This window comes from Schistocerca cancellata, chromosome 3 (genome assembly GCF_023864275.1).
Source record: "Schistocerca cancellata isolate TAMUIC-IGC-003103 chromosome 3, iqSchCanc2.1, whole genome shotgun sequence".
Taxonomy (NCBI): Eukaryota; Metazoa; Arthropoda; class Insecta; order Orthoptera; family Acrididae; genus Schistocerca; species Schistocerca cancellata.
Genome location: NC_064628.1, coordinates 559377210 through 559392023, shown reverse-complemented (window position 1 = coordinate 559392023; position 14814 = coordinate 559377210). Strand labels below are relative to the sequence as shown.

Below are 14814 nucleotides of genomic sequence, written 5' to 3'. Positions count from 1 at the left end.
TATTTTCAGCTTCAGGATAAGACGAAAATTGAGAAATCACCCATCTTGCTGAGATTGGAAGCTCATATTGACACTGTACCGAAAAGCCCAATGTTTTTCTCTTTTTATTCTTTGCTCAAACGTGTATCGGCACCTACACGTCAGCTTCAGTGGGTATTGTTTTATTTTTGAAACAGCGTGTCGCGGTTTCCGTTTTACTGTATGCCCTTGGAACATTTCTGTGTGGTCTGCGAATACATTTTAACACATTTTTTTACTTCGCTGTCTCCTGGTACTGCGAGTTCTCGCGCACAAAACGAAAATTTAGGAGAATATGTGTCTCCACGCTTAACGGGAGATGTTATGTTACTGTCCCATTTTTTAAAATTAAAGCAGTTTCAGGAATAAAACGAGACCTACTGATAGACAGGTGTCGAACCATGTATGAGCAAAGTACTAAAAAGGGGAACTATTGCGTTTTGCAGAAGAAACCAAGCAGAAATTACCTTTGACTTCCACAGTAATTTGTGATCTTTATGTTTTTTAGAAAATTATTACAACGCAAGATTTTTATTAGATATCAATAATGACTCATGTATCAGTCAAAATTATTAGGGAATGGTCGAGATACTGTCAGAAATCCTGGGTACAACGTTGAATGTGAGACAGCCTGGGATACAACCGCTCAGTATCACTACAGAAAGGGGAAGCTGTCCATTACAAAAACATGTTCAAATGAGTGTGAATTCCGAAGGGACCAAACTGCTTAGTTTCTCTATCCCTAAACTTACACAGTACTTAAACTAACTTATGCTAAGAACAACGCACACACCCATGCCCGAGAGAGGACTCGAAGGCTTGCCCATTCCGCACGTGTGGAATGGTGGTCAGCGGGCAGGGTAAATCAGTGGTAAGACATTGGACTCGAATACGGGATGGCGATGGTTCAAAACCGTCTCAGGCAATCTAGATTTAATTTTCGGCGAATTTCCCTAAGAAAATTGAGAATATGCTAAATAATGATTAGCTTGACTTTAGGAAAGATGAAGGCAGCAGAGAGACAGTTCTGATGTTGAGCATGCTAAATAGAAAGAAGAAGAGGCAAGAAAAGTCATAATACATTCATAGGAAAAATAAGGCGCGTTCGAAGACGAAAACGGGTGCATAAAGAAGTTCTAAATTCTCAAGAACATAGAGAGTATGCTACAGGGAGACTTGATAATATATAATGCATGCAACAACCAAGAGGGGTGCACGTATTGGAAAGGGCATAGGGAAGTGATACAGTCCGCCTCTACACTTCAATCTCTGCATCGAAGAAGCAATAACGAAAATTTTTAAAAAAAGTGCAGGAGTGTATAAAAGTTCAGCCTGAAAAGATAACAATGATAACCAGAAAGAAAAATGCTCCTCACTTAGTACCAAAACAAGGCGAACATATCCTGGGCAGGCTTACCAAAACAAAAGAAGGGAACTAGCTTTTCGACTTATCTGGCTGCTTCAGAGACATTTAGATCGAAACAGCCTGACATATCCGGAATTTTTTACTTGTCAGTATTGGCACCCATATCACGTAATATAAAGCATCGTGCCAAGTAAAGTAACATAATACATGATGTTATGTCGTACAACATGATACGTGTCATCATGTCATCCAACACGGCACTAATCATGTCGTGCAATATGACACAAGGTGTCATTAAAGTTTAGGATGCATGCATTCCCACTCTGAAATGCTTCCTATTATAGATACACCCCAATCTCGGTTACGTCCTGTTGTACATGCACCCCATTCTCTAGAAGAACATAAATTTGTGTCTGATTGTCCTTACACCCCCCACCATACATGTAATAGGATTGGTCTAAGGGAGCTCACTTTGCGGGAAAGTAGGGTTAACTCGTAAAAAAAAGCGCGAATATGTCAAGGTGTCTTTAAAGTTGCCAGACAGTATCTCGAGAATGGATAAAGTTTATAGGACGAAAACATTTCATTTTGACTTTATCCATTTATCTACTTTTGTGCAAAGTTTGAAGCGATTCGTACAAATTTAAAGCATAGGAGTGTTGCACTTCAAAAACCTCCCAGGAAAATATTTAGGCGTCGTACGACGACAACGGACAAAGATAAGTGGATATAAAATTGTTTTGACTTCATCCATTTATCTATCTTCGTGCAAAGTTTGAACCGATTGGTATAAGTTTAAAGCACAGAAATGGCATGCTTCAAGAAACTCCCAGAAGAAACGCGTTTTTTTGCGCTTATAATCCAAACTAAGCAAGATTTTTTTCAAACGGTTAAAAGTTATCTTACAACACGGCCCGATACACCGACGTACCAAATTTGAACCATCAGTCTCGCTCCGGTCGGAGTTATTTAAGGGTGACTGTTTTTTTACACGTAAAATCCGAGCGGTGCACATACAAATGGTGCCAACAGCTGAATAGTAATTTCGACTCAATTAAAATCTTTTGAAAGAGGAATTAATCGACTCGCACTATTTGCCTGGACGCCAGCTCCAGTTCGTCGTTGAAACGTTGCTTAATGTACCTTAACATAGCTACAGCAAGACAGATGTTCGAATGGCTACAGAAATGGCCTCTGGTCTGGGATAACCAAAACATTTCACTCCATGTTCCTAGCTCAAATAGGGACCGGACACCAAGACCATCCCAAACGACAATTCTGCGCTCGGCCTTTATCCGCTGATGACATTGCTATCCTTAGCGAAAGTGAGGAAACTGCAGGACCTGCTGACTGGAATGAACAGTCTAATGAGAACACTGAGAGTCCTCCGAAGAAAGAGGAAAGTAGAAAGCAGTAGCAAATATGAGATTAGCGATAAGTCTAACACCAAAATTGGTGACCAAGTAGTAGAAGAATTTAAGGAACTCTACTTCGGATGAGAAATAATTCATGATGGACGAAGCAAGGAGGGCATAAAATGCAGAATATTATAGGCAAAGAGTACAAACCTGGCCAAGAGAAGTCCGGTAGTATCCAACGTTGGCCATAATTCGAGGAAAAAATTTATCACAATGTACACGGTGCTACGCTTAAATGCGGACAAATGAAACTTTTTTTAAAAGCAAATTTATTACAACAAAATCATTTTACATGAAAGTAGTGTTATCTTTCAAGAGTAACATTACTCGATGAACCCCCTACCCCCTTCAACCACAATGACCGCCTTCAATCTTGTCCTGACGCGATCGCACGCACTCTTTAAAATAGGGCTGTCCATATTCGCGAATGCTGCTTCAATCGCGGTGCGTAGAGATGCGACATTACAGCGCCTAGTCTTAATTGGAAACTCTTTCGACTACGCTCCTAACGTAGTAGTCGAGGGGGTTCAAATCCAGGCTATTCGGGGGCTAGAGCTCCTTTGACCAGAGCCGGCCGGAGTGGCCGAGCAGTTCTAGGCGCTACAATCTGGAACCGCGCGACCGGTACGCTCGCAGGTTCGAATCCTGCCTCGGGCATGGATGTGTGTGATGTCCTAAGGTTAGTTAGGTTTAAGTAGTTCTAAATTCTAGGGACTGATGACCTCAGAAGTTAAGCCCTATAGTGCTCAGAGCCATTTGAACCATTCTTCCTTTGACCAGAATATGTCAGTTTTGGACTAAATGGCTCGTACGAGGTCCTCCTCTGCTATCCAACGCATTGTTCGCTAGCTGACATTCAATACTGACGCCAATTTCCTCAGCGATTTCCCCGGGTCCTCTGAAATCAGCGCCTGAGCCTTTTCTATGACTGCCGCAGTTCGTGACACACGTTTCCTCGAATAAGGTTTCCTCGCCGGGTTAGCGGAAAATTCCACAGACTTATTCGAAACGTTATACTTGGCCACAATATCTTAAACAGTCGATCTCGGGAACCCGAAGAATCGAAATATTTCAGTGGGCGAACGCCCAGCGCGATGACCAATAATCGCGGCTCTTCGGTTGTACTCCGCACTTGTCCGTAACAAATGACTGTTTACTAGATGCCTATGGCTTTCAAGAACACCAATCGCGACTCCGGCGGAACTACGACATAGGGGGAAATTCAAATTGAAATTTATCCGGATTTAAACCCCGTGTCCTGTGCGTTTGGAGCACAGCATCGTACGAGTATTATAGTTAATTATGGGCCATAGAAAAACTCATAAAAAAGAGAAGCGAAGCTTTTGGGACATGGTACTGTAGAAAGACGTTGGAAAAACGGAGGAGGTTCTCTGCAGAAAGCGGAGAGGAGAGGAATCTGTGTAAAACACTGACAAGATAAAGGGACAGCATAATAGGACATGTGTTATGAAACCCAAGATTTCAGTCCCATGTTATCTGAGGGAGCTGCAGAGAATAAAAACGGCAGCGGAAGAGAGATTCTGGAATAAATCCAACAAAAAAATGAGGATGTTGGGTGTAATATGTATCTGAGATGATGCACTGGCACAGGAAATGAATTCGTGACAAGCCGTATCAAACCAGCCAGAAGACTGATGACAAAAGGAAAAAATCCCTATATCGCTTTAGTTAAGCGCCGAGATTGTTCAGGGCCGATTTCCTTCCCAATCCGATCTTGCACCCAATCTTTGATGACCACACCATTAATGGGACGTTAATCCTTAATCTTTCTTCCTTCTCTAACGACGATCAGACATGTATCTCAAAGTGAAGCGGTATCAAGTTCTGGACGTCTGGGACTGGTGTTGTGCTGGTGTCGATTTGGATACAAGAAAGCTAGTACGACGTCTTGGCATTGCTGTTTAGTGGAATCTGCTCTGTGAGTGCTGTAATATTACTAAGGCGCCGTTTGTGTTAATAAAAACGTTGAATAATTATTTCCGACCATTAGTTGACTTTAAAGTATTATTTTTAGGATACTCTAATTTTTCATAATTTTCACAAGTTGCGTCATTGTCGCGAATACAACAGTGACCCGAATGTAGAATAAATTGCCTTTACTTTACATCTATGGTCACGGACTTTTTGTTAATTTGTATTTTTCATTTGACGATGCCACTATGACTGCAGAACACTAGGACATCTGAAGATGGTGATTATAGACAGAAACCGGTAATCTGTTGACAAAAAGTTTGTGACCATAGACGTAAAGTAAAGGAAATTTACTCCATAATTTTAGCCCAGAACATTTGGGATACACTGTATACAACGTGGATATTTTCCAAACCTCCACTTATCAGTTGTGAAGACAGAACTATTAATATACGTTAGAACAGAAATCATTTTCTCCTGTATGCTTTGTCGTGATTGGCAAAGTATAACTGTTAATACAGATGTAAATGTTACCGTAGTGTAACGCCTAACAATCTGAAACGACCGCACTAGAAGGGGTTCTTTTAAAATTCCATGGACAAATCATCATATGGTTTTTTTTTTTTTAAATCTGCTGCTCCTTCCTACTCACATAAGCCGAAAACCAATGAGATGAAGCTCAAAAGTTAGCGGTAAGTATAAGTGTGTCCAGTCAGTTATTCTGTGGTGCATTCTTGAATGAAAGAAAGTTGGATCCAACCCGAAATTTATATCATTGATATTTATCGGGTCTATCTGGGTGTATGGGTGTATATCGAAGGGACGGGCTAGCAGGGGATGGCGATGGTGTGCTTGTCACAGCAGACAAGAAACTCAATTTCTAGATAGAAATTGAAGCCATGTGGAAGCATGTCTGGACAAAAGACACTATAAAAGGTAGTCTAATTGAGTCATTCTATTGACAACCAGGCTCAACCCCAGGGATAACCGAAAACTTAAAGAAAGATAACTTCAGCTCTCGAGAATATTTTTCATCCATACTGTCGTCAGTGAAGGTGACTTCGCCGACCTGGGTGGCCGAGCGGTTCTAGGCGCTACAGTCTGGAACAACGCGACTGCTACGGTCGCAGGTTCGAATCCTGCCTCGGGCTTGGATGTGTGTGTTGTCCTTAGGTTAGTTAGGTTTAAGTAGTTCTAAGTTCTAGGGGATTGATTACCTCAGAAGTTAAGTCCCATAGTGCTCAGAGCCATTTGAACCATTTTTGAAGGTGACTTCAGTCATCCAACAAGCGGTCTGTAAGTCATCCTATGACAACATACTAAATGCTTTGTCTGAAAATGATTGAGAACAAATAGTCCGTAAGGCAAGTCATGACGAAAATATAAGGGTACTTCATCTAATGGCAACAAACAAATCTGACCTCTTTGATAACGTTCGCATTGTAACTCGTATCAGTTTCCCTGAACCAGTTTTAACAACACTGGTTTCATCGTATGAGTATATTTAGTAAATCAGACAAACAGGAGCTCGAAATATTTAGCTCTGTGCAGGTGCATGTAGACGAACTAGGCTGAAGTTCAGAAAAGTAACTGACTAAGCACTGGACTGATATGTATCTAACAGAACAGTTCGTTCTGCCTCAGACCCACCATTGTATACAGTGTCTATAAGGGAACTGCTATTGGAACAGTGACTACTGCACAATAGCTATGAAACAAATCACACAGTTATAGACAGAGATACCCTAAATGCAAGGTATTTGGCTGTCGTAAGAGCAGTGCAATAAGCCTTCAACAACTGCCGCAGGCAAGAACTCTCAGAAAACTCAAAGAAATTCTGATTACATTTAAATGCTGGCTTTGACGTCAGAGTAAGTGTCCATACACTCACGGATGACAGGAATTGTAACTGAGAGTAGCAAAGTAAAAGCAGAAGTACTGATCACCGTTTTCAAATGTTCCATTACAAACGATGATCCATGATTACTACCCCAATTTAATTCTCGCACCATTGCAGCAAAGACGACCGATATAGCAGGGTAAGTGTGGCCGAGAAACGATTAAAACCGCTAACATTGAACAAGGTTCTTAAGCCCTATGGAATCTGTAGAATGTTCTATAAGAAATTGCTGCTGAGTTAACTCCTACGTTGATCACAGTATACCATACACATCTAGAACGAAAAACTGTTCCCAGCAGTTAGAAAGAAGCCTGTGTATAAGAATATAAGTGAAAGTGGCCAACAAAACTACTCTCCAGTATCTTCAACACCCCTCTATTGGAGGATCTTAAAACATATTCTGAGCTCAAATGAGGCACATGGCCTTCGAAAACATTGCTCATATGAAACCCTACTCTCCTTTTTATCTCATCACGTTATGCAAAGTGCGGAACAAGAAAATCAAGTAGATGCAGTAGTTCTGGACTTCCGAAAACGATTTGGTTCAGTAACACATCAACGCTTACTAGCGTAATTATGATCGTCTGAATAATCTAATGAAATTTTGTGACTGGAATGCGAATTTACTGGTACGAAGGACTCAGCATGTTATCGTGGATGAAGAGTCGTCGATAGACGTAGAAGTAACCTCAGCAGTGCCCCATGGAAGCTTGTAAGGAACCTAGTTGTTTATGTCGTATAGTAATGACCTAGCAGGCAATATTACTAAGAACCAATAGTACTAAGAACCTTAAATTTTTCGCCGATTATGTGGTACTATCCAAAAAAAAGTTGCAAAAATATTGTCAGATCTTGAAAGGTTTAAAAAGGCTACAAGGATGGGCAACTCGCCTTAAATGTTCCGAAATACGTAATTATACACTTAACAAAGGATAGGAACATAAAATCCTGTGGCTGTAATATCAGTTAGTCACAACTGGAATCACTCCACTCACACAAATACCTCTATGTTACAATTTGTGGAAATACGAAGCAGAACGATTCCATAGGTTCAGTCACGGGTAAGGCATTTGGCAGAGCTCATTCAGTCCATTGGTAGAACACCAGAGAAATACAGTCTGTCTACAAAGAAGACTGGATACCCCTGTGCATCAGTCCTAGAATATTGCTCAAGTGTATGGGACATATACCATACATGAACAAAAGATGTCGTTGAAGGTATATGAATAATAGGAATATGAAAGGTAACAGGTGCTACTGAACAAATATTAAGTAGTACGAAGAGCCACATGCTTTTATTTATTTTCATTGCGCCAGAATATCACTGAAATGCTGAAAAATCTGGTCAGACAGATGTCTGAAACTAGATATCACTATTCTAGATACTGTATTTGCTCTGTATCTTTTTGCAGTTCATGTTAGTTAAGCTTGTAGTTGGATCATTTCTTTACCCACAGTGCACTTTAAATAGTTAGCATACGATACTTAAGGACTTCTAGTATATTCCCAAGTACCTTACTTAATACTTTTTCTAGAAATTAAGTAAACTCACATAAAGATTGACAAAGTTCATGTTGCCGCAGGTACTGTTACAGTACCGAGTTAAAAGAAAGACAATGTTTACAAAGAGATAGATGGATTAAAGATGGGTCAGACAATATACTTATCAATAAGTGAACAATAGGAAGAACAATTTGGAGTAACAGAATTTGGTACTCAGTACTGTTTGATTAGCCCCTGTAAAGTCAAATTGAAATAAAATTGTCGAAGTAAAGTCGTTAAGAAGCGAATTATATACTGGTAACCCAGTAGCTTCCAACTCGTACTTTCAATGCCTCTTTAATCTAAAAACATATCTATGTTATTGTACAATGAGCAGCACACATATCTTAAATATAATGTGCAATACACAGACATGTGAAGCAAAATTAAAATAGAATTTACAGTGCTCAGTTAAATTTATTTCTATAGATTTCATATTAGACGAATCTAAATAGGTAGGTAGACATTCATGAATTAAAAAATTGGACGATAGTAATTTAAAAGAAAAATTAAAAGGTAATCAAAATTTGTAATGTAACATGAACCCTTGATTGAACAATGTCATTCAAGATTGGTAACAAAATAAAAAGATAAAATACATAAACAAAGTAAAACCGACGTAGATACTCTATATTCTTTTGAAAATTAAAACGATTTAAAGTATTAAAATGAAAAGAGTGTGCAAAGATATAAATAGTGATAAATATTGAAACACACATTTATGTGCAACACAGCAGGCAGGTCGCAATGCAGGATTTTCAAGTCGCAATGCAGGATTTTGGTCTGAAACAAACAAAATTAAAATGCGTTGAAATAAATATAAATTTTTAAGTGCTCACATTATCTATGGCGCTCGTGAAAGAACCGCAAAACTAGGGGTGTTGCCCAGTAGGTGATGATCCCCCAGCAGTGTTTTTCGGATATCTGATGCGGCAGCTGCAAACTGCGGCATTTTATACCCCCGTTTCGTGCATACCGCGCATGTTAAAGACTGCTTCGCCCACCCTTTCATCCCCCACCACTCGGCCAGCAACCCTTTGAAACTCCGCCCCCGCTAAATGAAATAATCAGCAATGGTTTTCTTTGAAAGTCCTCAAGATACCACGCACTTACGGGCACATTTTTTATGAGGGAGATACCTATTTCTAGGCACTAGAAATAATCAGGATTTTTTTTTATGAACGTAAATTCACTAAGTTCGAAGCTAATTTTTCATCTTTGGGCATGGTACTCAAAGCGCCAAGTTGCTACGACCATCTGGCAGTGCGGAGTACCATGGAAAGTCGCACCAGGCAGCGCATGCGCACAGCGGCGGTGTGTCATTTGTTTGTTAATTTCGCTCCGTGACAGTTTTCATTCGCGGAAGTTTTCAGGTTTTACAATGGTATATGGGTCAGTCGAGTGTTTTGTTCATGTGATGTGAAGTGAGCGGGAGGTGTTAGTGTGGAGAATGCCTTTCAATATTTCATTTTACAATAGATAGACGTTTCACTGCCCCTGGCGCATCTGAAATATTTAGAAGATGGAATCCATAAGGAAGTGGTTCTACAAACCGAAGGTATGACTTAAGCTGTTCTTTATTAACAGACTATTATTTATAAGAGTTTGTGCTTCATACGATGACAGTGTCAGGTCGAGGTTAAGGACGCTGCGGCAACTTCTCTCTGTAGAGTTGTGTTCGCTGTCGATGTGTCACTCTCAGAAGATAACACTTCATAGAGAGAACATTGTTGATAGAAATACCTTTTTCTATCTGTGACAGCATATTAGATGTCACAGTAATGTTAATCTTCACGTTTAGATGTGTTTGGCCGCATTTATTCTTTAGTTAGTTGAAACTGAAGTGTCAGACCTATCAGAGATTTGTTACATAGGCCTTCTCCGACAGACAAAATATTTTATGTTGTTACAGTACGTTTGCAATCATGAACTTATACCTGATCCTCAACGTCTTTAGCATGTTTGGTGATAGAAGTCGAAAGCTGACAGTTCTTCATTAATACATTATGACAAATTGACTGTCGCACTTTCTCTTTGTGGATCACTACTTCCAGACTGACTACGTACGTTCCTTTCGTCAAGTTGTATGCTGAGGTTTACGATCCGTTGCCCGCTCTTGTAGCACCCGAGTAAGAGATCTTTTATTTTTTTCGTGTTTTTTTTTTTTTTGGGGGGGGGGGGGGGCATACCTTTAAGTCCAAAACGGAATGTCTGTTGTAATGAACCTCCCAGAATTTTAAAAACTTGAACGAAACCAGTATGGTAGCTAAATACAGTAATAGTTATGTATTTTTTTCGGACAACACTCGGCAGTTAGAGTACACGTATCGTCGCGATTCAGTGATAAAGTCTTCCTCTGCCTACATCCATCTTATATAAACACATCTAATGTGCTCTTCTGCATACATTCCAACTGTCTGCTTATAGTACAACTTTACCTGTGATTTGTTCTTTGTTCTACTAATGTTCCTTTGCTGTAGGGCAGTATTGTGGTTATCATTATTTTGAATATTTTGACAGATCATGGTTGTTACTTGAGGTTTATTGTATTGAGTATTTATTGAGCTTCACATTATGTCTCTCAACAACTACACAATAGCTTATACAAACCAGTATGAAAAGATACACATCGGGAACTATGTACTAGATAGGGAGCATTGATCACAACTAATCCGTGTGGTAAAACCAAATCATGGTTAACAATGAAAGAACAAACTGCTGATTTTCAACAAGGTTTTTGGAAAAAAGAGGAATTACTGTTAGATTTTTGCGCATAATACCCACATTTAGTCAGGTTACATTTATGAAGTATTATAAAAGTTCGACATCTTAGTTAGTGATTGGGGTAATACTGTGTATGGCCCACTCTCCTTAAATGGAATATTTCTAAGTGAAGTTGTAGAATTGTATTTGAAGGAGTGTAGAAATTACATCTAATTGGTCAACCATTCTACACTTATTTCCTATATGTTTATAAATTTTGATTATCAAACTTATCCAGCAGATTACAGCATTACTTTGATTCTTTCACTCCATTCTTTCTTGTAATACACGATGTAGAGAATGGCTTTCTAATGTTTCTAATTAGATTTCAGTTTAGCACAGATCTGTTGGGCCTGACATCTCCTTCGCATCAGTGTCTGTTCAGTTGTGGTGCAGTCTTCCGCATGTCAGCAAAGACATGTTGTTTACATGACAAATTTTAATCTTGCACATAAATTTGGAACAACAATTTCGTTTAGTTATAAGTAAGAATGATATATTTATATTATTTGTTTTCTAATTATTGTGATTACAATAATTTTCAGTGTTGTTGATTTTTTTTAATAGCTGCTGAGTGACTAATAAGAACAGAGCACACTATTGACATTAATGCAAGACTGTAGTCTGAAATAACAGTGGTGTTGTTTGATCTAACTAAACAGTAAATTTTACGAAAAAGCCAGATTGCCATTGATTACTGTAATTTGAGGAGATCAGTTAAGCAGGTGGAATGCCTTTCATTCTTTCACGAGGTTGTAGTTCTTTGTAAGTTGATACTGTAGAACAAATTGACACATAGGTGTACTTGACAAAAAACAGGTAACTTAATGAGGTTAACACACTAAAAATTCATTTTAAATTCAAAAATTGCTTTTGCTAAAGTATTAAACACACATCACTAAATACAATTTACTCCTTTGTGTTAACGTTCATGATATACAGTATCATTTAAATACGCTTCTTTATGCTCTGTGTGTTTTCTTTTCTTTTTTTTTTCTTTTTTTTTCTTCCATGTCAGTAAAGCTCATAGCTGCATCATTTCTTTCTCCACAGTACGCTTTATGCAGTTAGAGCACAGTACATCTCAAATTTTACCACTATCTAATTGACTGATTGCATTGGCATAATGCCTGCCCTAGAAATCTTGACTGTGGTAACATAGTCATTGCTCTGAACTGGATAGGTAGGTGACAGTTTGGGGCCAAGAGAAATATTTGATATGAATTGTTGCTCTGACGTCACCTTTTGGTGCTTACATTCGCAGTTTTCTTGTTAGTTGGCAAAGCCAATGAATGTGAAAGAAAACCATGAATTTGGTGGCAGACTGTACTTTAGTTCTGACTGAGAACTAGGTATCTTGGAAGGTGACAGTTTGTGATTGGGAGAGTGCAACAAACATGGAACTGTAAAATTCTGGTTGTGGTGACAGATTGATTTGCAGCTTAGATCATTTGAAAAAGTCTCCACTGATTTAACTTTATAGTCACAATGTTGTTCATGGCATTTGTTGAACATTTCATACATCACTGGTCAAAGACAACAACTTGTATCAAATTTTCCTCTGTATGATTGTAATTTGGGGAAGCTAACAAATGTAAATATGCAGTAAAGGTTGTGGTAAGATATTGATCTGAGCTCAGCCTGAAATCTAGTTTAACACACTATTGTTTAAAATTAAGTAAACTGTGAGGTTAATTCTGAGAAGCTATATTGTATTATAGAAAAAGCTGCTACTGGTATTTTGGTGTGTATTATGTACATATATCCTTCATCAACTATGAAAAATACTTGGAAGGGGGTTACTATGTGATTCCTACCTATTAACCCAACTGCTGATAGTGCAAGATGTAGCCTACTGTGCTTAGCTTAAAGTGGAAAAAGTAATGGAATGCTGTTTATGATAGAGTGCATGACTGAAGTAAGACACCATTAATCTAAAACTATCTGAGTTTTGTTGGCTTTAAATTTTAATGTTAGCATTTCTAGCTTAGTAGGTTTTTCTTTTCAAATCGCTGTCCCCGTGTTGCCCACAAAACAACTTTCACCATGCAGTAGGAGCAGCAGTGCATATTTTTAATTTCTGCATTATTCTGTGCAAATATTACAAGGAAGGTTAGATACCATTAGTTATTTCTGTTGTTGATTAGCTTGGGCATGACATTTGATGCTTCATCTGCATTTAAAATGAAGTGACTTTACATTTTTACTGATTTCTTTGAAGAAGAAACTTGGTAAAAGTGTGTTTTTTATTATTGCTGTAGGTAGTTGTTAGGGTTTGGACAGTTTCTCTTATTTTAGCCTGATTAATTTATAATTTAGTTCCAATTTGTAATACACTTTTTTCCACTTGGTCTGACTTTCTTCTTTTAAATTTCTTACTACTATTTCGGTTCCCAATATTGGTAGACCTTATTGCATGAAAACTTTCACTTGAAGGAGGTGAAGTGGTGAGAAAGATTAATTCACTCGAGTCAGTTATTGCAAGAAAATGTAATATGGAGCATTGTAGTAGAAAACACCATCAGCTGCAGGATGAAGTAGTGTTGGAAAAGCTGAATTCCTTAGTGGATGTTGATGAAAATATGAGACAGACATCTCTCTTCAGGTCATAAGCCGTTTCAGATGCAAAAAAGGGAAATGATGAAATTTAGTTGTTAGCTGTTATTGTTTTGATCTTGGTTTGCTCTTAATCAGTTCTATCAAATAATAATTTTCACTGTTTGTTGCTTTGCCATATTACATGCAGGGTGTGGGATTCATTGTTACTGGAAGAACCTTGTTCATCTTACTTAGCTACTGTGTAGATTTGCATAATTCTACAAGATCTGGTAACTGACTGCTCACTGGAATATAAAATTTCCCACACATAAATATTATGCTGTAAATGAATAACATTGATTTTTAATATGTGTTTATTGTCACCACTCATATAATCTACATATGTTTTAATTTTATGTATTTTGTAAAGCATCGTACAGTGGTACTAGTGTATCTTTGGGCATTTAGTTACGTGGAACCTAGGAATCTGGGATCGGATGCTGAGTTGGTTGCAGGATATTTTCTTGAAGCTGTGTTAAAATCACACATACAATAAAGCTCAGTATATTTGTGGCAAATGCAAAGCACTCTCCATTTTTCATTCTTCATTGAACTCCTCTGTCCAGCAGTTCCTCATGCTGTCAGAACAGAAAGGCACCCATCGGTCATCTTTTGCAATAACACATAGTGAATCTTTCACAAAATTATTGCAACAGAATGTTGGTACAGTTCTATGACTTGTAATTTTGTTAATCCATTTCTTATCTTTCAAATTAATAGAGAGATACCTGCTATTAGGTATATGTTGAGATGCTGGGCACACAAACAGAAGTTTGAATCCAATTAGTTGGCTTATTCCCTTCACTTCTGTATCCGCATAATTATAAAACTCAGCAAAACTGTTTTACTTAAAATGGCTCGAAAACTTTGCAGCTGTTGAGGAATGTTGCAGTCAGAGAGGGAAAGAAGGCAAAGAGAGTATTGAGTCAGTTTTTTTTCTGTATCTATTTTTGTGTCTAATCTCATCTTAAGATAACAGTTTACATTTCTTTTTTTAATTTCATCTGCTTCACAAAAGAGAACAGGTCCTTGTTTAACAATTTATACTCTGTGCTATTTTAGATAAAGAACATTCCTTGTGAAACTTCCTGGCAGATTAAAACTGTTCACTGGATGGAGGCTCTAACTCGGGACCTATGCCTTTCGCGGACTAGTGCTCTATCGAGTGAGCTACCCAAGCACGATTCACGACCCTACCTCACAGCTTTAATTCCACCGGTACATTGTCTCCTACCTTCCAAACTTCGAAGCTCTTCTGCGAACTTTGCAGAACTAGC

The 14814-nt window shown here is 38.4% G+C and overlaps 2 protein-coding genes across 3 annotated transcripts in view; one reads left to right on the top strand and one right to left on the bottom strand.

The window, feature by feature from the left end:
- The window catches only part of LOC126176800 (pro-corazonin-like), a 51414-nt gene extending 42318 nt beyond the window's left edge, over positions 1-9096 (bottom strand). The window contains exon 1 of the mRNA XM_049923977.1: positions 9016-9096. Within this exon, the coding sequence (XP_049779934.1) occupies positions 9016-9017 (2 nt within the window). The 5' untranslated portion in view covers positions 9018-9096. The remainder of the gene's footprint in view (positions 1-9015) is intronic.
- A 395-nt stretch (positions 9097-9491) lies between these two features.
- LOC126175406 (lateral signaling target protein 2) overlaps positions 9492-14814 on the top strand; it is a 335369-nt gene continuing 330046 nt past the window's right edge. Inside the window, exon 1 of one of the 2 annotated variants that reach the window (XM_049922200.1) lies at positions 9492-9734. In XM_049922200.1, the coding sequence (XP_049778157.1) occupies positions 9699-9734 (36 nt within the window). In that variant the 5' untranslated portion in view covers positions 9492-9698. The remainder of the gene's footprint in view (positions 9735-14814) is intronic. The other variant, XM_049922199.1, reaches the window with a different exon arrangement.